We start from the raw sequence: 27544 nt of genomic DNA, 5'->3' as shown, positions 1-27544 counted from the left end.
CTGGCATAAGTTTTGTCAGTTATATGAGCTGCGTGGTCAGGAAAAGTAGTTGAGTGGTTGGAGTGGCTTGCCATGTTCAACTAGTAGGTTGGTTGTAAGCGCTTATGTACACTTGATACTGTTATCAGTGTAGTTTGGCTACCCCGCCCTCCCGTTTCCAAAGCTCTAACGAGCAGGCGGTGGGGTGGAATCAAAGACACGGCATTTCGAAATATTTGCCACCTCGGGACTACCAACACTCCCCTCCCCTTTCTTATATTATTCTCAATCATTCCACTCGCTTTCAACTCTAATTAAGTAACTCGGGATTATCTATCTCAGATCACCCCCAAACTCAATGAACCAACTTACGCCGCAGGCTGAATCTGATAGCGGGAGTCGGAAATCTAAGCCGTTCCGACGCCACGCCTGTGACCGGTGTCGCAGTCAGAAGCTCCGCTGTGATCGGACAGCCCACCGGACGGATACGTCAATCGCCTGCGATCGCTGCGCTCGGAACCATTTGACTTGTGTCACTAGCGCTCCCATGCCTATGGGTCGACCGCGCTCCTTGAATCCCAAACCTCGTTACTGTCGCAAATCCTGCAAGGCGTCCGTGGAGACACGATCCAAGGACACCGAGACTGACTCTTCGACCCCACCTTCCTGTACCACTGTCCAGCGTTCGCCCCATCTCGGCATCGCCGAGATGAACGCCATCAATGAGGTACCAGCACTGGGGTTTGATCAGGGAGACATAGGTTATGACATCGATTTTCCGAGCATGGATGTATTCGACGCATCTGCCTTCGCCGATCTGGCCATGGGCTCGCAGCCCGACGCCGTCGGCCCGACCGGCCCCGCAGCCGTCAATGCAAACCCTCAGGAGCAGAATGTCGAGCGCTTGTGGAAGCTTCATAGTACACTTCTAGAACACGTATATCGGATTGAAAGTCAGGTGACAAACCGACCCGATCCGTCTACCAGTGGCTCTGACACGTACGCCTTCGAATCGCGCTTGTCCGATGTTGCAAACACACAGAGTGACCATTCGATGCATCAGATGATGCGCTGCTCCAAAAGCTTCCTAGAAATCATTCAATCTTTTGTCTCCTCCTATCGAGAGTCTGTCTGCAGCATTCCAGCACCGGACTGCGCTGCCACCGACTGCTCCCGCGATTCGGACGACGAATACCTTGTGTACCGTGGCGATTATCGCCCAGCTTCAGCCCCAGTCTCGGACGCCTCGTCCTGGTTCACACTTCCTACCTTTGATCATCCGTCAGCCCCTTCCCCTTCCTTCCCCAGCCACGGGCGCAATCGAGCCTGGTCGCGAGGGAGCCACGAGAAAGGTAGCAGCACCAGCAGCAACGGCCACGGCAACGGTCACCCCGATAAGAAACGTCGAGGACCGCGACCGGCCCTTCCCCCGGCGTGCCAGACCCAATTTCCCATCTGCCTAACCATTGCAACCTGCCACGTACTGCTTCTCCGCTTGCACCGCAGCGTCCTCACTGATCTGTATACCTCTGTCCGATCCTTGGTGGCGCGATACACCCCCGCTGGCAATCTGACCGGCCCACTCGCGGTCCTGGACAATTTCTCGGGCCCCGTGCCTTTCTCCGATGTGCACTTGAACGGGTCGACGTTGAAGTTGGATGGAGTATTGCAGATCACCACCGTCTTGCAGCTGAGCTGCGATTTGCTCGAACGCATCGATCGCGGGGTGGAGATTCTGTTGACAGGTGCGGGCCATGTTCTCTCCGCTCCGGGGACGTATATGTCGGTTTTGGAGGCTCTGGCACAGCAGGAGGCCTGCAGTGGGCGCGGACCTGCCCTTCCCGACGGGGCGATGGGTTCCACCGCGGGCCGGGCCGCTCGATTGGCCCCGTCGCGGTTGCTTGTCAAGAAAATTCGCAAGTGTATTAATGATACCTGTCTCTAAAGAATGAGTTTTTCCCGTCTCATACCATAGAATCTTTTCTCTCCGGGATTATCTCGCTTGCAGTTATCGTTCAGCCACTATATATCTTCCTGGATTACGGCAGGCTATTGCGGCCATCGGGCAAATACCCCTTTTTTTACTATATACCAGCTTAGTCTATTTACCGTCTGTTTGATCACATATATTTGTAATATAAATATATATAATCATAATATCTTATAGAATTTTTAAATTCTGCCAGGTTTATATCCTTAACATCTATAAGATTCTGTCTATAGTCTTAAAAACTATAATCTATAATAGTTGTATTTCATCAAGACTTTTTATAGATCTTGGATTTTTGATATAAGCAGTAAAAGGACTTGGTTATAAAAAGTGTATTTGCCCGATGGCCGCAATAGCCTGCCGTACCTGGATACAGTATTCCAGTACTCCCGAGAGAAACTTTTGCGGTGGTAATATTTCCCCTGAATTGTCCATGTTCAAAATGCTAAGTGTAATCCTTCCGATGCTCACTCCCGTGTCTTTTTGCCCTTGTTCTTTTTCTTTCTTCTTTTTCTAACCACGTTCACTGTACTGGACTGGACTGTATTGGACTAGACTGTATTGGACTGGACTGTAGCCGGCGGGAGGTCCAGCTTGGCTGTTCACCGCCCGCGAGTCTCTAAGGTACTTCCGCTCGCCGATCGCCTCCCAGAGCTGTGTTCCATCACTCCTCACTCTTCGACGTCCTCCATCATTTTGCAACTGATCCATCTCAGCACATCAGAAAACGAAACAAAGACTAAGAGTTTCGGCCAGACACCTCAAGGTTAAGCAGATGAAGAAAAACAACATATCAAGAAGGCGAAACCAAAGGCAGGAAAATGGGGGTCTGCTGCCCCTCCAGAAAGCGAAGATACTCTCCGACCATGGGACTCATCCCCGCCTGCACCGCCTGCCGGATCCAGTCCACCAATTCCAAGATCTGGATCTCCTCCTCCCCAGTCTCTTCCTTCAGATGCTTCGCAAATGTCTCGACCGGCACCACCACGTCCCCAGCATGATGATGGAACCTTGCTCGTGGTTCTCCATCTGCAGATATCCCATCTCTCACCCATGCGACAATTCCCCTCGCGACATTGTGCACATCCACGAAATCTAGCCACCCCGCCACCATGCCCCGTAGCACCGGAACGGCTCGGAGCGCCCGCGAGAACCGCACCACGTTGGGGAAGATATCCTGCGCGGGGGCGTCGGGCCCCGTGATCGCAGTCGGCCGGTGAATGTGCACGGGCACGCCCCATTGCCGGCTGGTCTGTTCGAGATACACTTCGCTCACCCATTTGCTGGCTGCGTAGCCCCCACGGGTGGTTGGTGGGGGGAAGGCTGCGACGGAGGCCGCCGGAAATCCTCCCGTGCCGCCGCGGATGCTGGCCTGGGGCGCGAATTGGATCACGCTGGCGGTCGAGACGAAGTGCAGAGCCAGGCCGTGCGTGCGGGCCTGGTGCGCGAGCCATTTGGTGGAGGCGACGTTGACGGCGCGCATAGCCGGGTAGGCTTTCAGGAAGTGAACGTCGGCGCCGTTGTGAATGATGGTTTCGGCCGATGCGAAGATGCGGTCGCTGGTTGCGGAATCGAGCCCACATGCAGGGAGAGCGAGGTCGCCAGAGTGGATGGTCACCCGGGACGTGGATTTGAAGGAAATTCGGTCGGACAAGCGAGAGGGATCGCGGACGGCGATGCAGTGAATCATTTCGATGCTGGGGTCGACGAGGAGTTGTTCAAGGAGGACTTGGCCCAGGAATCCCGTGGCGCCGGTGAGGATGATGGTTTTCCGGCCGTGGTGCTGCGAGCGTGGGTGGGGCCGTGGTGGCTGGGTTGCTGTGATGTCGGCGTCAATGGCTGTTTCTTGTGCCCAGTCGATCTCGTCCCACGGCTTCTCGGTGGCATTGAGCTTGGTGATATACGCGGCCATCTGGGCTAAAGTCGTCCGCTCGAACAGCTCAACGAGCGCGAGTTTCCTACCAAAGACCCGAGTGATTGATTGCTGCAGTTTCACAAGAAGCATTGAGTTCCCCCCAACGTGAAAGAAGTCCGACTTGGGGCCGATGTGATGCAGCTGGGCTGCTGCCCGAGGTAAGACCTCCTCCCACAGCACTCGGAGGTGTGCCTCTGCTTCGTTCACGCCGGAGTCAGAATCGGCGGTTTGGATGGGAGCAGCGACTTGATAAGGTAGGGCTTCGATCGCGCGACGGTCTACCTTGCCATGCGAGTTGACAGGCAAGGAGTCGGCGATAACAACTGCTGCGGGCCACATGTACTGGGGCAGGGACAAGCGCGGCGTGAGAGCATCCACGAAAGTTCTTTGCTCGTCCGCACTCAGCTGCTGTTGCTGTTTACGATGGAACACCACATGTGCTAACAGGTACTGAGCGTCAGGGTCCCCTTGGACCGTGACGATGACTGTCGTTAGCCATCCTTTTGCCGCCTCAAGCAGCGCGCATTCGATGTCGGTTAGGTCCATGCGCAGACCCCGCAGCTTGATTTCCGTGTCACCACCAATCCGGCCTTCGAAATCTAAGATCCCATCCGGTCGCAACCTGCCGCGGTCCCCGGTGCGATAACCTCGTACAGCCCGGTCCCCGCCGCTGAATGAGCCGGACTGCGGGAGCGTAAAGTGGGCAAATTTTTCACGTGTCAATTCCTCGTTGTTCAGGTAGCCGAGCGCAATCCCAGGGCCGGTAATGAGAATTTCGCCCGGCACCCCCACGGGCACCGGCTTCAGATCTCGGTCCACCACAAAAGCCGAGTAGTTCACATTCACGGGGCCCAAAGGTACGGGTTTGCTGGATGGTGAGAGGTAGTCGACCTCGAACGAGTGCGAAAATATGCTCACCTCCGTCGGGCCGTAAACATTCTGCAACTGCAGGTCCGGCTTGTTCAGCGTCCGGAGCTCATGCTTGAGGCTGTCGCTGATCTTTTCACCGCCCGAAAAGAGAACCTGCCATCCGGACTTGGCAAGGGCGGACCCTTGCTCGGGCAGGGAGTTTGCGAGTTGGAGCCAGCTTTCGTACTCCGAGGGAGTTGCCATGGTATGGGTCAATTCGTGCTCCAGAATCCGATCGACAATTGCGGCTGGGTCACCACGGTATTCTCTTTGGAGGACAAATAGGCGACCTCCGTTGCATATGGTCATGAAGGCTTGCGCAACGGACATGTCAAACGTTAGCGCACTTTGCTGAAGCATAGCCATTTCTGAGCTAAGCGTGAACATTTCACTTGACGTTTCAATCTTGTGAGCGAATGCCGAATGGGAGAGGATGACTCCCTTCGGCTGGCCAGTGGAGCCACTCGTGTAGAGGATGCACATGGCGGAATCTGGCTTTGATCGATTCGCGACCGTGGTCGAATTCATGATTCCTGCTCCTGCAATGTCGATGCTTATCACGTCAGGCTGTCCTATGAGCAGCTCAGAGACGTCCTCTGCAGTAGCTGAGTGAAATAAAACCGCTTCTGGCCTGCAGCTTTGGGCAACTTGCTGGAGTCGAGGCAACGAAAGCTTAGGGTCAAACGGAACATAGACTGCTCCGATCCGGAGGATAGCCAACATACAGCAGACCCAGTCGGCGGTAGGGTGTTGAAACACGGCGACTTTCCAGCCCGAAGAGACACCGTTACTCAAGAGAAGCGCAGCGATGGTGTGTACGCGGACCGACATCTCCGCATATGTCAGAGACAATGACGCATCCTCGATCGCGGGCCGTGCGGGAAACCAAGCAATCATTTCGTCGACGCGGTCTACCACGGTGCCTTTCCACTTTATCGCATATTTCGGACCGTGTGACAAGGCGATGGCTTTATCAAGATCCGCAACTGGGTACGGCTGCACTTCATCTAGTTGGATATCCGGATCTTGGCTGAATTCACTGAGCAGCTGCCGAAAGCTGGCAGCTAGGACCTCGGTTTGCTCCGCCGAATACAGATAGCTCTGGGTCACAAACATGATTGTAGCGTCGGACTGCGCGTTCTCGATCACATCCAAGCTGATGTCGTACCCTGTTTTCCCGATCTCATATTTATCACCCTCTAGCCGGCAATCACCGAATGGAAGACTCTCTTGCGCCCCTTGGCGGTAGTTCACGAACGCCTGGAATATAGGAGTGTATGATGACGATCGCGTGATCTGCAGCTCGTTGTATAGCACATCGATGGGGGCTCTGGAATGCGCAAGTGCCGCACGCGCTTGAATACGTGCCTCTTCTAGGGCCTCAGCGAATAGAAACTGGCCATCTGCACGTAAACGGACTGGCAAAAGGTTCAAGAAGAAGCCTACACTGTCAGGAGCGCCGCTGAGATGATTTCTGTTGCCGTCGGCCACCCCGATGACGACGTCGTGGCTTCCCGAGAAGCGGTATAGTAAAGCCTTGAACACGGCCAGGTAGAAATGAAACGAGGTCGCGCGATGTTTGCGTGCTGCTTGCTTGATCTTGGTTCCGAGAGCCCGAGGGACCTTGAAGTCCACGCGATGGTGGGCATACTGGAGCATCTGCTGGCGCGCCGAGCGTGTGGAGACCGATAGAATAGGGAGAACTGGCGGCATTTCCTGCAGCTCTTTCCTCCAGTACTGAATGTCGGATTGGACCTCATTGCTCTCTACCTGCTCGTGCTGCCAAGAAGAGAATTGGTGATACTGCAGAGGTTCAGGCCCCAAGCCCTTTCCGCTGTAGACTGCCTCGAGATCTTTCAAGATCACCTGCAGACTAATGCCGTCCATGTTGATGTGGTGGTATCCGATAAGGAGGTAGTGGGACTGAGCCGGTCCAGCCAAGAACATGATACGCATACACTCGCCTAAGGTGAGGTTGTATTCGTGCGCGTGCATGAGATGGAACTGCTCAACAGCTTCATCGTAGTTGCACACCGAGCCCTGTTCCAATGCCAAGGTGGATTGCGGCAGAATCCCTTGCCAAGTATCGCCGTTTTCTCCCTCAAAGAAGCAAGTTCGCAAGGCGCTGTGTCTCGTGCCAACTACATGAACAGCTCGCGCCAGGGCGTCCGTTGCTGGCGCTCCCCCGAGTCGGATCAAGCAGGTTATGTTGAAAGTTGTCCTGTCTTCAAGATAGCTAGACATGAACCAGAATCGGCGTTGTCCATAAGACATTGGCACACGATGCAGGACAGATGGAGGCTCAGGCTTGGTGATATCCGGCTCACTGGTGTTTGTTGACAGTCTGGAGCTGTCCAGAGGAGTCGATATCCCCTCCTCCTCGCACTCGGAGCTCGTTGTGGAGTATATGGATGCAGTTTCTCCTTCAGTCCGGCCTGAAATCTCCTCATCCTGCTTCGAAGGTTTATCCCTCTGCTCTGCTAAGTCCATAGACGGTTCATGAGCACTCCCTTCCACAATTGCAGGCTGGAGCTGCTTGACTGCGTACGCAATCAAGTCGGCGATTGCAGTGCCTCCCATAATCTTCAAGACAGGCATATCCACGTGCAGCTCACGCAGCCACCACGACCGAATGTCTACCGCCACAAGCGAGTCAACACCCAGCTCGTCCACGCCCTGACTAAGCAGTCGCGTGCGAGCCGATGTATCCTCGAACTCGGGCAAAGACAGCGCCATTACCAGTCTGCGCAGAAAGGCATCCTCCACAATCTGGCAAATATCCGCCGCGTCAGCCGCCTCCGCTACACGCGTGGCAAGGGGAATCGCTGAATGCGCTTGTCCCTGGGCGGACGATGAGACTGAATCACTTGGCAGGATACAGTGGCAGAAGCGGGGATTCCGCGCCCACTGCACGGTCCCCAACTGATCGCTGCGGCAAAGACGGATGCCCGCCAGCACCTGCGGGTTCTCCAGGGTGTTGTCCGGTCTGCCGGACAAAATGGCCTCGGCAAAGCTCTGGTGGAAGTCGTGCTCCGACATCCAGAGGTAGCCGTAGTCACGCAACTGCACCTGGAGGGCGTAGCTACGGTCGCGCACCAACACGCCCACGCCCATCATGGCCCCGATATCGATCACCGAGCCCGCCAGGCCCCGCTCTTTGCGTTGTGCCGCAAGCCCGGCCATGAACATGTTGGCTGCGGTGTAGTTCGCCTGTCCGCTGTTGCCACAGGCGCCCGTCAACGACGAAAGCATGATAAAGAAGTCCAGAGGGTGCCGCCCATCGAAAATTGAATCAAGGTATCGGCTACCGTCAACCTTGGGCCGCAGCACTGTTCGCATCTTCTCGGCGTCCATGTCATAGATCGAGGAGTCCCGAAGTACCATAGCTCCGTTGACTACGCCGGCGATGGGTGGTGCTGTTTTCTTCAGGTCTTCGTACAGGGACTCTATCGATTGACGTTGCGTGATGTCACTACATTTCGGGGTGTTAATTGTGCCTTTCCGTTTTGTGGTTCGCGAGCGTTCTCTTACCTGGCAACGACAGTGACCACTGCTCCCTCACGACGAAGGGAGCGTATCCACCGCTCATCCACTTTTGGATTCCGACTGGTGATGACTAGGTGCCGAGCTCCCCGCCGGGCCATCCACTCACAAAGCGACAAACCCAGGCCACCGGTTAGACCTATAAGCAAATACGCCCGATCGGCGTGGAACAAAGGCTGTGCGTCAGCAGGGTCCAGCTGCGCTACGACTGATTGTGCCCGCCAATCGATCAGAGCATAAGGGGAAGCGAGGGTTTGCGGCAGTTCCGCTATGTTGACCAGATTTTCAGAGGAAGGAGTAACATCGCCAGTCCAGTCGACGTGGACCTGCTCGTACGCTCGCTGGAGTGCGATCACACCGCTATCGTGGGGAAGGGTACATGCTCCTGCGCCTCGTGTGCGCTGCATCTCAACAAGCCGGCAATCATACATGCTCGAGAGACGACGGGCTGGGGAGTCATGCTGTGGCGAGATCGAAAAATCGAGAACAACTGCCGGTCGGACTGGGAATGATGCCCTCAACTCGCGGTCATTAGCTCTGCAATGAATAACGATGTCACTTGAATCAGCAGACTCGGTGTTTGTGGCCCAGCTTATCTTGTCTCCCCGAGCCTGCGCCCACCTGGAGAGAATGGTTCGGGAAATGGAATCGGCCGCGAAAGCAACGATAGCGCTGTTCTTCGCAACACTGTCGCCCAAGCGACCTTGTATGATCAGGTTCATTGCCAAATACCTCATCAGCATGAGATCAGCGGGTGTCGCCTCTCGGTTCTTTTCTCCATGAATAATGCAGAGCTCTTTTCCCACGACAACCTGGCTGGCTAATCTCGGAACCAATGCGAAGAGTGTCCTGTTCGATGCATTGCAACGGCCGAAGACGAGGTATCGATTCTCGCCGGATTCGAGAGTGAGTGGTTGTGCGGCGGAATAAATCACGTCGACTAACAACCTCTTGTCTTCCGGCGACAACTTGAGTGCATGGTGGTCGAGATGAATCGTAGTCTCTCCCGACACATCTCTCTGCAGGCATACGGCCGTCTCCGAGAGATTGATGGACCGCAAGACGGGCCGTCTTGACGCATTGTACCGATCATTTTGCGCCTTGTTTGGAATAACGCGAGGAATATATGTCTTGCCCTCTTTGATCAAGAGCTCGGGCTCGTTCGACCAGAGCACTGACGAAGGCCCGGCAGCATCTGGCTCTCCCTTCCCGAGGAGATAGAGCCGCAAAGCATGCTCTGCGATGACTCGCGCGTCGGCGGCCTCGATGTTCTTCCCAATGTCCAAGAATTGCAGGTTCACATGCGGCATTTCGAGCGCCGCCGTCCGTCCAAAGCCGACCGTGGCATTGCAGTATGGCTCGCTGCTGCGCGCCCCCCGCAGCAGCCAGAGAATATTCTGCGACTGGTCAAACAGTGTCTTCAGCGCGCTCCAAATACCATCTCCAAGGTTCCTGAAGACCGGACTGTCTAAATCCACGAGACAGATGATGGTGCTGAGGGCATTGATCGGGTTGTCGATCAAGTCAGCCAAGGAGTCGCGTCTCGTGATTCGGGGACACTTGGAGGATAGATGGACCGAAAGGTCCTCGACGAGTCTGAGTGTGGACATACTGACCCCCCCCAGCAAGACGACTTCCGGGAGACCCAGGTCGGATGGAGTGCTGATTAGTGGTTGGCGCAGGAGTTCGACCCGCTCGTTTGTCGCCTGACTGACAATGATAGTCAGTGGCTGACCTGCCGAGAATGGGGACAGCGCGTCTATGCCGGCGAACCCGTGTCGTCGAAGCTGACGATGCCATTCTGGAACAGTCAGGGGCATGGTCTCGGCTATGTCACTGTAAAGATCAAACCGGGCCACCTCTCCAACCGCCTGCAAAAAGAGATAACCTCCGGGGCGGAGCAGGCGTCTAGCGGCGTCGAGCATTTTGTCAACCAAGGTATCACTCATCACCAAAGTGGCGATAATCAAGTCGGACTGATTGGCTGCGAAGCCCTGCTCTTCGACATCCAGGTCGTAATCTATCGCTGAGATACTCATCCGTGCCTTTGAGGGCATGCTTCTTTTGTAGTGCTCGACACGCGACTTCGGTAAGCCGAGCGTGTAAGATGAAAATCCCGGATCAATGTCTTGCAAGATAGTTTCCGTCAAGTGTATGTTACTCGCGTCTGCCTAAGAGTTAGTCTACGAACTTGAGCTGTCCTTCCTGTCGGGCCCAGTGATTGACTTACTGAACTCAACAATATTCATTGCTGGATACCGATGTGACAGACGGCGAAGCAACTGGACCAGCTTATTATTAGAGCTGGCCACCCCCAGACCTCGCTGGAAGTATTCGGAGAGCAATCCACTTTCCCAGAGCGTCTGCACATGGCTGGAAGTTTGGTCTTGACCACCCTGGGACAGGAAGTTTACCGTGTCAGCTAAGATAGTTAGATCAATGTTCTCGTGGTGGCCGGACCCATCGCGCTGTCCAGCAGCAGCGGAGTCTAATCCCTCGGTTGGAATAGGGTCTATCTCGACTGTGTCGGTGAGTGCAAGCAGATGGCTCTTGACTCGGGCGATGTTAGCAGCATAGCAGTCAGCGAGGTTATTTAAGCTATCTGTGTCGACCAGATGCTTGGTCGCCAACATAATGATGCTTTTTCCCTTCCGATCCTCCTCAACCGAGGGTGGGGAAGCAATGAGGGCTGGGTCGGCAAGATCGGCATTCTCCCAGATTTCACTGGCGAAAAGCGCCCTGTCGTCGGCAGCCGTCGGTGGCACAACTGGAATGACGGTGATCTGCTCGACTCGAATTGCGGCAGGCTCACCAACTGTGCGCGACAATGTGATGTCTCCAGTTATGGATGCCTTCACCCCTTCCCCGGATTCGGTATGAAAATAAAACTTCCTCTCCGGAGTCGCACACAAGTCCGGATTGATCTGTACGCGTTTGATGCTTGTCGGGACGTGCAGCGATGCGAGGCGGCCATCTCCCGGCCAACTGTAGGCCAGAAACACTGACTGGAAGGAGGCGTCCAGCATAGCCGGGTGAACAAGTACGCTTGAAAGAGCTTCAGCGTCGGATGTAGGCTCATAAACAACTCCGGTGCTGAGATTGAGGTATCGTGCCAGGTGGTCTAGTGCTCTGAAGGGCCCGGTGTAGTCATAGCCGAGCTCCTTGAGTCCCTCATAGAACCTTTCCCCATCCACCTGGATAACATCCTCGAACACCTGGCGTGCCGAAGGAAGGGTGTCTCGGCGAGGAGTGTCCAGCGTGACACAGACACGGCCGTGCGCTGCCATGATGAGGGATTTGGATCCCCGGCCAGCCGTGGTGTGGCAGTTGAAGGTGGCAGTCAAGAATCTATCGGGGCCTTCTTGCGACCCACGCGCGATGTTCGCCAGTGTCACGACCACCTCTGCTCCAGCATCTTCCTCATCAAATGTGATTGGCCGATCGATGACCAGGTCAAGAACCTCGACCAGAGATATCTTGTGCTCAGGGCCGACCACCGCCCTACTTGCTTCCACTGCCATCGAAATGTACCCTGAAGCCGGGAAAATGGTCTGGCCCTGTAAAGAATGACCCCTGAGCCACGGAATCTCCCCGAGGGAAACGATATTCCGCCACTGGACATGATCCGGGTTGCTTGTCTGACGGTTGCCAAGGAGGGGATGTGGGAAGGTCTCACGGAACAGGTCGTCATGTATGACACGCGATTTATGCCAGAAGGGACGACTATGATCCCAGGGGTAGGACGGCAGGTTGGGAACGAGCTGATATCTGCCATCTGTATCCGAGAAGGCGGCTTGTAGCGCGGGAAGATCCAAGGTATCGCGTCCAAGCCGTCCCCAGATAAACCCCATGGCATCGGCAAAGGCTTTGGTGTCATGGGAATTGCGCTGTAGTAGCCCTGTGTAGGGAAGCTCGCGTTTAAGGGTGTCCTGGATAGTCGCGGTCGCTGGTCCCTTCAGCGCTGGGTGCGGGCCCACCTCGAGAACCAGGTCATAAGAATCATCGCACTGCTGGATGGCGTTGGTGAGTGCCTGGGAGAACAGCACCGTACGACACATGTTCTCGACCCAATATTGCCCGTCCAGTCCCTCAGCACCGGTGATGCGATTGCCACCATACACACTTGAGTACCACGAGCAGCGAGGCTTTTTGACTTGGATGCGTAATGCCTCCAAGGAGCTCCGATATGGGCCGGAGCAAGGCCGCATATGATGTGAATGATATGCCTTGTCAACAATCAACGGGCGTGCGAACTTCTTCTCATCCTGGAAAACCAGGTGCGCGTGGTTAATTGCATCCTTATCGCCGGACAAGGTCACACTCGCCGCCGAGTTGCTAGCAGCGACGGTCAGTCTGCCCGTGAAGGTAGGCAGACTGCAGAGCTCTTGGGCATCTTCCATCGACGTTCCAACCGCAAGCATCCCGCCCTGCTCGCCCCGTTGGCCGCCTGCCTGCGCGGTGTGGACGCCGCGGTAGTACGCGATCCACATGGCCGCCTCACCCGAGATGCACCCGGCGGCATATGCGGCGCCAATCTCGCCCGAGGAGTGCCCGACCACGGCGGAAAACTCCATCCCGGCTGCTTTGAGGCAGTCCACCAGCAGGATCTGGACCGCTGTACATAGAGGCTGCGAGAGGCGTGCTTCGCCAACCTTGGCGGCCGCAGAGAGCATCTCCTCCTTCAGGGACCACGTCGGACGATACGACTCCGGGAGACGAGATAGGGCTAGTTCGAGCTCGTCCACGCGACGTTCCAGCCAGGGAGAGCTTGTGATCAGTTCCCGTCCCATCGTGGGCCACTGCGCCCCTTGTCCAGTGAAGATGCCTAACACGCGTGGCTGTGCCTGACCGATACTCGCAGGCTTTATGACTGGAGACTGGTTGCTCGTCCGGATTCTATCCGCGCTGTCAGAGAGGCTGTTGACTAGGTCCATGGAATTTATTCCTGAACAGTAAGCTCGGATTGGCCACAAACTCCGACGCAGATACAGTGTCCACGCGAGATCCGCGAGGTCGGTGTTGGGATGCTGCCGAATGTGAGTCGCAACCCTTTCCATCATGTCTGCTAGAGCTGATTCGGATTGAGCCGAGAAGACGAACGGCATGATGATGGATTCACTGCGGTTGGTGCGTTCCTTCTGAGTTGTCGAATAGCTCTCCAGGACAGCGTGGGCGTTGGTTCCACCGAACCCAAAGCTGTTCACGCTAGCACGGCGAGTTGAGCCGGAATGAGCTGGCCATTGTTGCAGCTCTGTCGGAATCCGCAGCCGCGCCCAATACGGCTCAATCTCGGGATTCAGGGTGCGAAAATGCATGTTTGGCGGAATCTGAGCATGTTGAAGTGCCAGGGAGGCTTTCAAGAGTCCCGCCAAACCGGCCGTACCCTCTGTGTGGCCGATGATTGTCTTAATGGAGCCAACTTTCAGACTGGCATTTTCGTCCCCGGCTGCTTGCGGCCCGAAGAAGGCATTGAAGATAGCCTGCGCCTCTTGCGGATCGCCTGCCTTGGTGCCCGTGCCATGGGCTTCGAAAAATTGCGGCCGGTCCTTGACGAGATCCAAGCCCCCGGCTTTGTATGTGTTGCGGATCAATTCAGCCTGGGCCTCGCTGCTGGGCATGGTGATACCTTTCGTGCGTCCATCCTGGTTGACGCCGGTGGCCCTGATCACACATTCAACCCGGTCACCATCCGCCAACGCCGTTGAGAGCTTCTTCATCACGATCGCAGCGACGCCATCACCACGGGCATAACCGTTGGCACGGTCGTCCCACATCCGGGAACGGCCGTCGGGTGACAGCATCTTCAACTTACTCTCCGCAATGTACGGCTCCGGTCCGAGGAGAAGATTCGAGCCCGCCGCAACGGCAACCCGGGACTCGCCTGTCCGCAGAGCTTGAATGGCCTGGTGCACAGCGACCAGGCTGGATGAGCAGGCGGTGTCGATTGTCCAGGAAGGACCGTGCCAATCAAAGGCATACGAGACTCGATTTGCCATGATCGCGCGCGAGGTTCCCGTGGCAAAATACGTCGGAATCGTATCCATATCGCGCGTAAGAATGTCGGTATAGTCGGCGCACATCTGGCCCACGATGATAGCGGTATTCGAGCCCCGGAGGCTCTCGACGGGCAGGCCGCCGGATTCTAGCGCCTCGTAGACCACCTCGAGTAAGAGCCGCTGTTGAGGATCGATCGCCGCCGCCTCATTGGCGCTAATCTGGAAGAAGCTGGCGTCGAACGTCCGTACATCTTCCGTCAACGTGTATGCATGTCGCACATTGCTGGAGCCATGATGCAGTCCGTCGGGGTGATAGAAGCCTGCTGCGTTGTAGCGATTCGCTGGGATCTCGCGCAGGACGTCCCGGGGTCTGGATAGCAATTCCCAGAGCTTAGCAGGCGAATCGGCCTGTCCGGGAAATCGGCAGCCACTGCCGATGATTGCTATAGGCTCAGAAGGCATCTTGTTACCGTATCACACGAGCCTTGCTGGTTGATCTGTTCTTGTTTTTGTTGTTGTTGAGATCGTCTGACTTGCTCAATGCCTACAACCATCATACTTTATATTCTGCTACGCTCGTTACAAACGTGATCTCGGGGGGGAGTCGGCAAAATCAAATCCGAAGCCATTGTCCAGAGAGAATTACAATACTTTCCGCGTTCACGCTAGCCTAATGATTCCATTGACTCAATTGAGATGCTGAGGCTGTCAGCCCGGTGGTGGATTGAGCTCAGGGTGCGTTGGGGTTGTTGGCGATGCCTGAGGCAGCGAGCTCGGGGACATTTTGCCAAACCCCAACCGCGGCTTTCGGACTCGCAAACCAAACAACTCTGCGAAATGTCTCCGAACAGCTCAAAAAGACCGCGGCGATGCATCGCTCGCAAAGTTTCCTCTCCTTCGTTTTTCTTCAGTCACACCTCCTTCATATCTTCTACCATTACACACTCCGACTTGCAATTGCGATTCACCGAACAACGCCATGGAACCGAACAACAGTCGTTCCGACTCGGTTGACACGCCGCCAGCAGAGGCCTTGAGCGATGCGCCCAAATTGAGCTTCAACCACGACCTTCGGTTCTGGCTGGTCTTTGGTGCGTTGTGTGTAACTTCTTTGCTGGCCGCTCTCGAAGGAACCGTCACATCCACGGCTCTTCCTACCATTGTCGCGGACCTACACATTGGCGACAATTATCCTTGGGTATCCAACGCCTACTTCTTGACCACGTACGTGCGAGATACCTCTATTGCACACGCCTGTCCCATCGATTTCAGAGTCTAATTTGTTCTCTCTTGTATAGCGCAGCCTTTCAGCCGCTCTACGGGCAACTCGCCAATGTTTTCGGTCGCCGCTATCCGATGATCTTCTCCGTCGTCCTCTTCATCCTCGGCAGTGGTATTTGTGGCGGTGCCTCGAGCGCGGCCATGCTAATCGCTGGTCGTGCGGTCCAAGGTGTTGGAGGCGGCGGAATTAATATGCTTATCGATCTCATCATTTGCGACCTGGTCCCCCTGACGCAGCGAGGCGCATACATTGGACTGCTATTCGTCGTCTTTGCCGTCGGTACTTCACTGGGCCCATTCATCGGCGGCGCCATTGTCAGCAACACGACCTGGCGATGGGTCTTCTACCTCAATCTTCCTATTGGAGGGTTAGGTCTAGTTCTACTCATCCTCTTCCTGCAAGTGAACTACAACCGCGAGATGTCCATTGGGACGAAGCTGAAGCGCTTGGACTACCTCGGGAACCTGCTGCTCGTCGGTGCAATTGTATCAATTCTGATTGCGCTCAGTTGGGGCGGCACGCGTTATCCTTGGTCATCCGGCCACGTCCTCGCCCCGCTGATTATCGGCCTCCTGGGCGTTCCGGCGTTCGTCCTGTACCAAGCGACTCCATTTGTGAAAGAACCGACCACCCCGTTGCGACTGTTCAACAACCGTACTTCAATTATCGCGTTCTTCAATACCTTCATGCACGGCCTTCTCAGCTTCTGGATCCTTTACATGCTTCCGGTCTACTTTCAGGCAGTGCTACAGTCGTCCCCAGAACGCTCCGGCGTACAACTTCTCCCAACCGTGATCTCGATGATCCCCGTTGCCGGCGTGTCAGGTGCCATTCTCTCGAAGACCAGCAACTACAAATTGCTACACATCGCCGGCTTTGCCCTTCTCACCATCGGCCTCGGCACCTTCACGGTGCTAGGCCCCGATTCCTCCACCGCAGCGTGGACGCTGACGCAGATGGTCGCCGCATTCGGCGCCGGGACCATCATGCCCGTTCTCCTTCCCGCGGTCCAGGCCGGGCTCGAGGAGAAAGACACGGCGACTTCTACCGCTCTCTGGGCCTTTGTCCGCAGCTTCGGCATCATCTGGGGCCTGTCCGTGCCTGCCGCCATTTTCAACAATCAATTCGACAAGTATGCCTCGTCGATCAGCGATAGCACGGTACGAAATATGCTGAGCGGGGGTAATGCGTACTCGTACGCCTCGAGTGCGACCATCAGTGCACTCCCCACCCAGGTGCGGTCGGAGACCATCGATGTGTATTCCCGCAGCCTTCGGGTGGTGTGGCAGGTCTCCATCGCGTTCTCCGGGCTGTCGTTTCTGCTTTGCTTCTTGGAGAAGAATATCAAGTTGCGGTCGCATCTGGAGACGCAGTACGGGTTGAAGGAGAAGGAGGCGAAGGACGGTGCGAATGGAAGTTCGCCCCCTGCTTGAACTGCTGGTTCAGAAGACTCAGTTTGTGACAGGAAGGCTGGGTGTCAATCGCGAGCAATGTCGTTGTAGTTGCATGTTAGCCGTCTGCTGGCACACACTCATAAAGATGGCAAAGACTTCTCCCTGCGGTGGGGTGGGAAGGGGGGAGGGGGGGCGCGGGGGCCACGAGGGAGTAGTGTTTGATAGTCGCAAAAGAGGATGGCTCAGTGTTTTTGATTTATTTTTCTCAAAGCAAAGTTAGTACCTAGATATTTTAATACGAATCATCATCATTCAACATATCAAGCCCCAGAGATCTCTCGGCGAGTTATACCCTTGTCAAGCCCCAGAGATCTCTCGGCGAGTTATACCCTTGATATTGTGCTCAACCCTGTATGTCTCCAATATTACGCTTCACGTCCCATTGTTCATCCAGGAATTGAAACACCTTCTGCTGGAGAAGACGCCACGCACCAACCTTGCCCTGCAAACCCCCATCCCCCGCGTCCCTTGCAATCCAGAGATGTCGCCTCTCGTCAGGCAAATGATCCAATGCCTGCGCAATTCTCAGTGTACTGATCTCCGGCGCAGTGTAAATAGTCTGCGCTGCCCCACTGATCATCACCGGACATTCCACTCGACGAAGATACTCTCCCACTTTCCCATCCCCCTTCAGCGAATACCGCTGCATCTCGCGCATCGCCGCCGCCGGGGACTCCTTCCCAAAGATCCGCATGACATGGGTCAGCTCCCACTTGAGCTGGAAATTCCACCGCGACAACATGCGCCACGTGGCATCGAACGCCCCGTCGGTGATCCAGCCCGCGAGCCAGGCGCGGATGAACCACGGGGGCATGCGCGACGTCGCCAGGTCGAACATGTCGTAGAAGGGATCAATGGCAATGCACGCGGTGACGCGCGGGTCCACGGCGCCGCGCAGGGCATAGTACGCCCCCATGGACACGCCGGCCAGGGCGATCCGCGAGAGGTCCAGGCGCCACTCGGGATGCGCGTGAGCCAGGTGCTCGACGTAGTCCAGGACCGGCCTCGTCACCTGCTCCCAGTCCGGGCGCATGGCTGTCCCCGTCTCGTGCAAGCTGGCTCCTTGCCCCGGCCCGTCGACCAACAGCACCGCGTATCCGCGCTGGCATCCACTCGCCCCATAGAGCAGATACAGCTCCTCCGATGTCGAGTCCGCGCCGTTGATACACACCACCACCGGAACCGTGGCCTCCGGTTCCTGCCGCGTGGTGTCCCCGCCCTGGAGCGGCGGGAGAAAGAGATACCCCGGCAAATGCCCCTCGCGGTACGGCACCTGGAGGATGTGCGTGCGGTGGCCCAAGAGGGGGATCGCGCGGTGAAACGCCTGGACGCTCCGGGCAAAGAGCTCGCGAACGCGCGGGTCTGGACTCTCGCGCCGGTCGTTGAACATGTATTGGCTGGCGCGGAAGTAGTTGGCGGCGCGCAGGAAGGCGTCGCGCGCCGCATGGCGATCGCCATGCTCCGTCGCCTCTAGGGCGATGGCGTGCGCCTTTTCGGCCTGGATCAGCCAGCCACGATGCCAGCTCTCCGCGTCATCGCCGGTAATCTGCGTGGCCGCGTCGAGGCATTCCGCGAGCTCGGCGCCTCCGAAGGGGATGGTGCCGACTACCCGCGTAAATTCGAAGTTAAAGAAGGAGGACGAGGGGAAGAATTGGTGCATCTTGAGGGCATAGGGCTGTTTTAGAGAGGGGGTGGATACTAGTAGGGTCTGTTTACTTCATTAAGTCGCGTCATGGATTGACTCGCTCTTGTATCGGAGACATTTTGCATCAGCGTAAGGCCGAGTCGGGGAAGGACTATCGGAATGGAATGAGTCTCACTTGGTCGGTTACTTACAATCGTCCTTCGCTGTCGGAGGTATTCCAATCTCGGAGGACTTTGGCAGTTGCGCTTTGCTTTATAAACTGAAAGGTGTTCAGCCTCGTCCTGTCAATCCGCTCGTTATCGTCGCTGTCCGCCTGTCATCTGTATCTGAAACAACATTCACGAACGCGCAAGCAAACATGTCTGAAACCGAATACAAAAAGGTCCTCCGCCTCGCAGGATCTTACTACAAACTCCCCGAGGTCTCCGAGGAAGACTTCTACGCCTACATCTCCAGCGATCACGCCGTCAAGGCGGCCAAGATCCACGAGAAATATGGGATTCTCCACTACCAACTGGTGCGTACGGATTGCCCACAACGAGCTCCCTTGTACACCTGCACCACTCGCACCCACTATGCTTATCATTATGTAGGCGATCGGAACCAGCCACACCCGCGAGCTGGCTCACGGGCTGCAGCTCCCCTGGAAGATCGACGACCACGACGTGACCATCGAATATTACTTCACCGACGTGGCGGCTCTGCTGGCCGTGTCGGCGGACGCGGAATTCAAGGCCCTGCATGTGGATGCAGAGAAGTTCGTGCGCCTGGACGCGACAACGGTGGCTGTCACCTGGGTGGAGGTTTTTCTGCAGGATGGGAAGCTGGTGAATATTGGGCCGGATGGACAGTCCCTGCATCCACCCTTTGCGGAACGCATTGCAATTGCATTGCCCGATAAGCCGGCGGCCAAGTATTATTAGCTGTTGATCATAGAATGAGTAAGGGCTGGGGAGGTTGGACGTACGGTTTAGTAAAATAAGAAGGCAGATTTTTCTATGTTTCTAGTTGTAGGTTGTAAAGCCCGATCTTCTATATCACAGTTCATGTGTATGCATCCCGTGTGAGTCAATCCGGATGTTTGGCACTGGACCTGAGATCAGTCCTAAACACAGCTTTGGTTACCGCACAGATACATATGGATATACCCCGTATTAAAAAGAGAGAGGAGTATAAGAAGGTGGTTTCATTCTTAATACCCTTAGAATGATTTCTTGATTTCTGAGAAGGTAGCCCCACTCTAAAGACTATATACCTGTCTGACTCGGATCAACAATATACACCAACTTCTCGCCGGAAACCTTCTTCGCTTGTAGCAAAGCCAGGCCCTGAGGAATATCCTCCCAGGCTTCGTCCATGACCCGGACCGGATGGGGTCTCAACTCGTGGTGCCGCAGCATCCGCTCGACGTTCTCGAACATCTTCCGACCCAGAGCCCGATGGTTGGGATTGGCCTCCCGGCCGTAGCCCTTGTCGAGGGCGATCTCCCTGCCGAAGATGCTCAGCGCCAGGACCCAGTCCATAGAGACAGCTTTACGCGACCGTAACTCATCGGAAAACGCCTCGAGCCCGCAGTACTTGCCCCCCGCGCGCCCGATACTCCTCAAGCAGAGGTCGACCGTGCTCGGCTCGGTGATGCAGTCCAGAACATAGCGGAGGGTGTTCCTGGTGTAGCTCCGAATCTGCGCGGCACAGTCCTCAGTGTGATAGTCGAAGACGGCCTCCGCACCGTAGGAGCGGACGAGACTCGCATTCTTGGGCGAACAGGTAGCGATCGGGCGATACCCAGCTCTGCGGAGGATCCAATGGTCAGTGTCACATCTACATTCTCGGCAAATGATATACAAGGGCCTGGTACCGGCGTAAAAGCTGCAGGGCCATCGTCCCAGTGGCGGTACTGCCCCCATAGACCAGCACAAACTCCTCTTTCGTTGGGCCGTTGGGAGCTGCATCTGCATCGATCGAGAGCGTCAGCTTATCTCCGAGCGCCAACGCCATCGTTGCTGGCCCCGCGCCGCCGATCGCCGCGGCATCGGTCAGGGACAGGTCCCGAGGCACGAGGGCCAGAATGTCTGCGGTGGCGCCGACGTACTCGGCAAAGGCGCCCACCGCGGGGTCGATGGGGTTGGCCCCATGCACGCCACCGCACACTCGGTCCCCAACCTTGAATCGCTCGGTCGCTGCATCCCCGACAGCCACGACCGTGCCAGCAAAATCACACCCGGAGATCGCGCCGGTGGTCGGGAAGTTCGCGACCATTTTGTGGTCCGTCGGGTTCAGCGCCACCGCAGCCGTGCGCACCAGCACCATGTCCGGAGCTAATGGGGGGACGGGCGCGTCGCGGACGTGGCCCAGTTGACCATTGGGCAGGCATACAATCGCGCGTTGCACGCGGGGGATAGTGAAGGATTGTGTGGGTTCGTGGAGTTTGTAGCCCATTGTATCTGTGGGGAGACTTGGTCTCCTGGAGAGTGGTAGTGGTTGCAGTTGAGATGAAGTTATCAGTCGATCAAGTCGAAAGACCTAGGCTCGTGGGCTAATCAATACATTATAGACCATATGACTCTTCAAACATTAGATGGCCGTTCCCGCCTCATATTGAGGTGTCGAGCTCGCCGAGTATGTGAAATTCCGGGCATGCAAAATGTCTCCGGGATAAGGGGGGGTTTGCCTCCCGAACATGCCCCGAAAGTCCGCGAATCCGCCCCGAATTTATCCAGCGAACGGAGCCGGACTCCTGCCCTAACATGGAGGCGTTGAACCGCGATCTACACGCTCTGATTGTCGAGCATTTTCTGAACTTCCGATACAACTACCCAATACAGAGCTGGCGCAAACTGACCCCATGGCGTCTGAAATGTTCTACCAGTTCAGCCCCCTGGACAGTGTGTATACCCGATTCTTGTGCTGGCTACTCAATCTTATTGCTACTGACGCAGACTCACACAGAAAGAGGAAAGCCTTATCCCCTGTCTACTTTGAGGGGAAAAGTCGTCCTTGTCGTGAACACTGCCTCCAAATGCAGTTTCACTCCGCAGTACCAAGAACTCGAGCATCTATACCGGCAAATCAACTCGGAGTACCCCAACGATTTCGTCGTCCTCGGATTCCCTTGCAATCAGTTCGGCAACCAGGACCCCGGCACCAACGACGAGATCCAGACTTTCTGTCAGGTGAACTACGGGGTGAGCTTTCCGGTCCTGGGCAAGGTCGACGTGAATGGTCCAAACGCCGATCCCTTGTGGTCGTGGATGAAGAACAGGCAACCGGGGATTTTTGGGTTGACGCGCATCAAGTGGAATTTTGAGAAGTTCCTCATCACGGCTGATGGACAGGTTGCGGGGCGTTGGTGGAGCATGGTGAAGCCACAGTCGTTGTCCGACACCATTGTTCGCGAGATCAAGGCTGGGAGAGATCGACTTTGATATGCAATCTTCAGCCCTTGAGATAACGTCGTCGAATTGACTGTTTTAATTTGAATATGCATGTTCTATGTCTGTGACCCCGGCCAAGTCGCTCAGGTCTGAAGCCTGTGAATCGACCATTCCTCGTCCCGCCATCAATAACATTGAGCCTTAGGACTCAAGAAGCATACGAATAAAAATGGTTGTCTCGGAGACTTTCTCCTGGGCTATACTATACTTTCCCCGATGATCCCCGACATCGTATGACACATAAACCTTTTAAAAACACAGGACCCACGCTTGGTTGCTTTGACTTAGCTCAGTATTCATAACCTAGTACCTTCGCAGGACATCTTGATACATCAATCATTCCCGCCAAACCATCTCAATTCCAACCCCCAAGATGGCTTCCCGTATATTTTTCGGACCCCTGATCGCCCTCCGTCTCGCTCCTCTCGTGAGCTCAACCTGCAGCCTCTGGTTCGCCTGGGACCAGAACCTCTTCCTGCGCACCTTCGTGCACCCCGCCAACCGCGCCGCCAGCGATCGCTCCCTGCCCACCTACTTCCGGACCTTTTTCCGCAGCGGTGTGACCTGGGTCCTCGTCCTCCTGGGCGTCTCGCTTGCGACGGCCGGCATGAACCTCGTCACCGACCGGGCCTCGCTGGCCCAACGGCAGTCCCTGCGGTGGTACGTCGCCGGCGCCGCCCTGACCGCCGGGCATGCCCTGTACGCGCCCGTCGTCGCGCCCATCGTGCGCGCAATCACCGAGGACCACTCCAAGGGCCACTCCACGCGCGATCTGGAGCGGTGGCTGTGGTGGAACTTCCTTCGCATGTTGACCGTGGATCTGGGGGCGTGGGTGTGCTTTGGGGTGGGGGCTATCCAAGCACTTAACTGAGAACAATTCCCTGTCTTCCATGTGTTCCTGGGGAGCCAATACGTCAGTTAGGGGCTAGGAGCACGCAGAATTGCCTACTGGATCACTCTGTCACTTCAAACCCCTCACTCACTAACGACCGGATGATGGAGAAGCATCAATTGCTCTCTTTTGACGATTACGCGTTCGCATGCGCTTGTCTACCATCTCACTCTCATGTTTCTCTTGCTTGCTTTCCATATTGCTGTATTCCTTGCAATGTATGTAGTGGAAGTTCACTTTTGAGAATGGGCAAATAAGCCTATGACAGTCTATTTTAGTAGCTATCCTACACGGACATCCCCAATATACTTATCACTCTTACGCTCTTCACGGTATAGGAAGTGTGACATTTGAATGTGAGAATGCCATATCGAAAATACTGCATCTTGTTGCGTTGATTCGGATTGGGAGCCACAGCCTCGTCGTTCGGAAACCACAAGTATATGTCGCGGGCTCGGTAAGTTAAAGTTTTTGATGTAAGAAGATCTAAGTTACCTGGAGGCTTGAATAGACATGGATGCACTTCTCAAGATAATTACAATTCTCGAGGCCGAGTGACTAGTATTAGCCTTGAAAATCTTGATCTCCCTAGCGACGGTCGTGCATCTCAGTCAGGGCTTCTGAGAGACCAGCTGTCGATACGTAAGTATACCAGAACTTACGATCGGCTATGACTTTACCATGCATTGGCTTACAGGGGATGTATTGGTGCAGCATGTAATATACTGTCTGTTACCACGGGTGTCATTTAAACCCGCGGACATCAGAAGTTACTGCTTTGCATACCTTTTTCTGCTTTTATACAAAACAAACTATCAATAGATCAATACAGTGGATCTTTTGTATAACGACTTCCGATCGCAAATATAGGTAGGTATGTAGTATAAGATGCGAAAGTTCCCCGCCGAAGATGTTCAGTACAAAAAGAAATTCCGTTTATAAAGGTCTGTTATAACAAGGATCTACAGTAGATAGATTTGAGATCTTTATCGTCATTCAATGTGAGAAGAAAGCTTTTTAGTCTAATCGCATGTGCTTACCTAATTGGAACAGGGTCAGCAATGTGTGGGCAAATGTTCGGTCGTGGAACCTGAAGTGTATATGAACCATTTACTCTCAGCAGCACTATCAATCTTGATCTAACAACACTGAAATCCGCCGGCCTCAAGTCTGCGAAGGCAAATAGCGCAATAGTAGGAAACCAGATCGGCTTGAAAATTCGATCGAAGGCTATGAACACCTGGCGCAATTAACCGATCGCCCCAGGAAATGCAAAAGGCATACATACTGTGGAGAGTCCGCACCAATTACAAGTCGACCTAAACACTAGTTCTTTGGAACTAATGCACAAGCCCCGCGTACGGCTAAGCCAACTCACAACCAGTTTTTCTCGACGGGAGATTCTAACAGCGAGTGCCTCTGTCTGTTGTTGGCTACATAGAACCGGTCCTACGCCAAACGAGTTCATGTAAATATGAGGAGGTTGAGAGAGAAGATCTCATACGGTTGGGATCGTATATGGCATAAGAAGACGAATGCCGATCGTGGGTCTACAAGTTCGAGCCGGACACGGCGCAACCCCAACCAGCCTACAGAACAGCAGTCAAAAGAAAACGCGACCTTATTGGTGCTCTGTAGAGATTCGACTCCGAAAGAAAGAGATTATTCTAAGAACCTTCAACCGCAGAATATCTTCCAAAACAACTCGGCAACATTACCCAAACACATCCAGCACAACGATACCCAACACTCGCTCGGTCACGTAGCAAAAGAAGAAGTCGCAGAGGAGGTGTTAAATCCGCACATACTATTGAAGAAGGATCATCGCAATAAGAAATAATAAGCTCGAGACCTCTGGAACGAAGCCTTCGAAAAACTATCGCCTGCGACCCAAGTTCAACTTCGAGCATTCGGCTACGAACCGGTCTCGGCAACATCGCAGCAGAAACAAGGTTTGGATACAGGGCTTCCGGATACCGGAGTCACTACCTACACTCTTCGATTGTTTCAGCAGCCCCAAGATAAAACTATATTAAATATAATCTGAAAGCCGGATAGAATAATAATACTCTGTAAGATTACAGTATACTGTAATAATATATACTATATATAATAATCTATAGAAATATTTAGATTTATATAAATAGTAAACTAATCTGATTATAAATATTCTAAAAATTACAGAACAGTCTTATTAAATAATAATATAAAAATATTGCATATTCCAGGTTCTTCTTTTAAAAAGAGATTAGAAAATAAAAAACTGAAGTAGAATACATACATAGATATTCTTCTATTTAAAATTAAATCTTATAATTAAAACACGCCTACTATTTAATCTAAGAATAAGTATAGTATTCTTAATAGTAAAATATATAAAATAACGATAGTAAAAAGAAAGCTATAGAACTCTTTTACCTCGCAGAAAAATCTAAAAATCTGTAATAGAAATAGAATAACTGAAAGTAAATTACTTTATAACTAAGCTGCTGTTTAGTAAGAAGACTATTAAAAGAACCGAGCCAAAGTAGCTGATTAGTATATATTATTTAATATTTATAACTATATTTTAAAATTTAATAATCTAATTATTTAAAACTGACGTTAGTATACGACCGTCCAATAAAAAGATTATTAATATAATCTAATTAAAATAGCCGATCAGCGTATGCTGTTTAATATTTATAATTATATTTTAAAATTTAATAGTCTAGTTGTCTGAGACCGACGCCAGTATATGACTGTTCAGTAAGAAGACTATTAATATAATTTAATTAAAATAACCGATTAATATATATTATTTAATATTAATAGCTGTATTTTAAAATTTAATAATATAATTATATAAGACCGATATTAGTATACGGCTATTCGATAAAAAAACTACTAATATAATCTAATTAGAATAGCCGGTCAGTATATATTATTTAATATCTATAATTATATTTCAGGACTTAATAATATTATTCTCCAAGGCCGATATCAGTATACAGCTGTTTAATAAAAAAATTATTAATATAATCCAGCCGGAGTAGTCGGTCAGTATATACTGCTCGATATCTATAACTATATTTTAAAATTTAATAATCTAATTATATAAAACTGATGTTAGTATACAGCCGTCCGGTAAGAAGACTATCAATACAATCCAGCCGAAATAGACGATTAGTATATACTATTTAATATTTATAACTGTATTTTAAAACTTAATAATATTATTATTTAAAATTAATATTAGTATACGGCTGTTTGATAAGAAGTCTATCGATATAACTGCTTTAAAATAACCGATTAGTATATATTATTCGATATTTATAATTATATTTTAAAATTTAATAATCTGATTATTTAAAATTAATATTAATATATAGCTGTCCGGTAAGAAAGCTACTAATACAACCGACCGGAAGTAGCCGGTTAGTATATACTATTTAATATTTATAATTATATTTTAAAGCTTAATAATATTATTATATAAAACTAATATTAATATACAGCTGTTTAGTAAGAAGACTACCGATACAACCCAGCCGGAGTAGCCGATCAGTATATATTATTTAATATTTATAGCTGTATTCCAGAGTTTAATAATCTGATTATTTAAAACCGATATTAGTATACAGCCGTCAGATAAGAAGACTATTAAATTAACTAATTTAAAATATTTTTTAAATATTTAGAAATTTAAGCTTTAAAAATCTTCTACTGCTGTTCTAACTATTAGTTAATTTTTAACTTTACTAATAAATATCTGTTGAATAATATTTTTAATTAGTATAAATATAAAATTAGAATAGTAGATTTATAATAGAGTATTTATTATTATATAATTATTTTAATAAATAAACCTTTCTATATTATATAAAAAATCAGATAATTCAGAGCTAAATTATATTTAGATATTATTTAATAAATTTTCAAAGCAGTAAACTATAAACTTATATATATTTTTAATTTTAATATATTTATTAATCTTACTGTTTTTAATATTACTGTTATCAGAGCTAGTATCTCCAACCAGTAAAAAAATAATTTAAAAAAATAAAAAATATTATAGTTTAAAATCTGATTTTTATTTTATTTTAAATAATAAATCTAGTATTAATAGATATATTATATATCAGCAGTAATATAATCTTTAATAATCTTAATTTTAATATTTTTTTATTATATTCTATAATTTTACAGTTTATATATATTCTTTTTAAACTATATTTTTATAAGCCGGAGATAATATAAAATAATTCTACTATATATATTTTATTTAGAAATATAAAATAGATATTTTTTATCTAAAAGATAGTTTTAAAATAATAAGTATAGAATCCGGACTGGTACTTTAGAATTTATTAATATACTAAAAATAAAATAGAATCTGTTTAAGCGATTATTAATATTATTAAATAAAAATTTAATAAGCAGAGAGAGAGTATAAAGAGATAAAGATAAAATTAAGAAAATAATAATTTCGATTATATATTAAAATTTTTTTTAGCTAATATATT

The 27544-nt window shown here is 51.9% G+C and overlaps 8 protein-coding genes across 8 annotated transcripts; 5 read left to right on the top strand and 3 right to left on the bottom strand.

The window, feature by feature from the left end:
• Positions 1 to 250: 250 nt before the first annotated feature.
• ASPACDRAFT_119191 (Zn(II)2Cys6 transcription factor domain-containing protein) lies at positions 251 to 2101 on the top strand. Its single transcript, XM_020196229.1, has one exon. The coding sequence runs from the start codon at positions 338 to 340 to the stop codon at positions 1922 to 1924; it is 1587 nt and encodes a 528-aa protein (XP_020055965.1). The 5' UTR covers positions 251 to 337; the 3' UTR covers positions 1925 to 2101.
• A 661-nt stretch (positions 2102 to 2762) lies between these two features.
• On the bottom strand, positions 2763 to 14794 carry ASPACDRAFT_43247 (uncharacterized protein; the record flags this gene model as incomplete). Its single annotated transcript, XM_020201220.1, has 3 exons — positions 2763 to 8265; positions 8325 to 10503; positions 10567 to 14794. The coding sequence occupies 3 exons, from the start codon at positions 14792 to 14794 to the stop codon at positions 2763 to 2765; spliced, it is 11910 nt and encodes a 3969-aa protein (XP_020055964.1).
• A 517-nt stretch (positions 14795 to 15311) lies between these two features.
• Positions 15312 to 17047, top strand: ASPACDRAFT_60463 (MDR family MFS transporter; the record flags this gene model as incomplete). The annotated part of the gene is made up of 2 exons (XM_020203559.1): positions 15312 to 15556; positions 15631 to 17047. 2 exons carry the CDS (start codon positions 15312 to 15314, stop codon positions 17045 to 17047), a joined length of 1662 nt encoding a protein of 553 aa, XP_020055963.1.
• A 364-nt stretch (positions 17048 to 17411) lies between these two features.
• ASPACDRAFT_60462 (alpha/beta hydrolase family protein) lies at positions 17412 to 18728 on the bottom strand (the record flags this gene model as incomplete). The annotated part of the gene is made up of 1 exon (XM_020203558.1): positions 17412 to 18728. One exon carries the CDS (start codon positions 18726 to 18728, stop codon positions 17412 to 17414), a length of 1317 nt encoding a protein of 438 aa, XP_020055962.1.
• Positions 18729 to 19071: 343 nt separating this feature from the next.
• ASPACDRAFT_43244 (EthD domain-containing protein) lies at positions 19072 to 19636 on the top strand (the record flags this gene model as incomplete). The annotated part of the gene is made up of 2 exons (XM_020201219.1): positions 19072 to 19230; positions 19307 to 19636. 2 exons carry the CDS (start codon positions 19072 to 19074, stop codon positions 19634 to 19636), a joined length of 489 nt encoding a protein of 162 aa, XP_020055961.1.
• Positions 19637 to 19960: 324 nt separating this feature from the next.
• Positions 19961 to 21152, bottom strand: ASPACDRAFT_43243 (zinc-binding alcohol dehydrogenase family protein; the record flags this gene model as incomplete). The annotated part of the gene is made up of 2 exons (XM_020201218.1): positions 19961 to 20504; positions 20572 to 21152. 2 exons carry the CDS (start codon positions 21150 to 21152, stop codon positions 19961 to 19963), a joined length of 1125 nt encoding a protein of 374 aa, XP_020055960.1.
• Positions 21153 to 21558: 406 nt separating this feature from the next.
• ASPACDRAFT_43242 (glutathione peroxidase) lies at positions 21559 to 22138 on the top strand (the record flags this gene model as incomplete). The annotated part of the gene is made up of 2 exons (XM_020201217.1): positions 21559 to 21598; positions 21663 to 22138. The coding sequence occupies 2 exons, from the start codon at positions 21559 to 21561 to the stop codon at positions 22136 to 22138; spliced, it is 516 nt and encodes a 171-aa protein (XP_020055959.1).
• Positions 22139 to 22448: 310 nt separating this feature from the next.
• Positions 22449 to 23363, top strand: ASPACDRAFT_119185 (uncharacterized protein; the record flags this gene model as incomplete). Its single annotated transcript, XM_020196228.1, has 1 exon — positions 22449 to 23363. A coding segment is annotated over exon 1 (494 nt), but the record flags the coding sequence as incomplete, so codon positions are not given.
• Positions 23364 to 27544: the final 4181 nt, after the last annotated feature.

This window comes from Aspergillus aculeatus (genome assembly GCF_001890905.1).
Source record: "Aspergillus aculeatus ATCC 16872 unplaced genomic scaffold ASPACscaffold_8, whole genome shotgun sequence".
Taxonomy (NCBI): Eukaryota; Fungi; Ascomycota; class Eurotiomycetes; order Eurotiales; family Aspergillaceae; genus Aspergillus; species Aspergillus aculeatus.
Note: the sequence above shows the minus strand (reverse complement) of the source record. Positions and strands in the feature narration are given on the sequence as shown.

Bases quoted from the DNA above. Each gene is read 5' to 3' on its own strand.
- ASPACDRAFT_119191 (XM_020196229.1), top strand. From the start codon at position 338: ATGAACCAACTTACGCCGCAGGCTGAATCTGATAGCGGGAGTCGGAAA.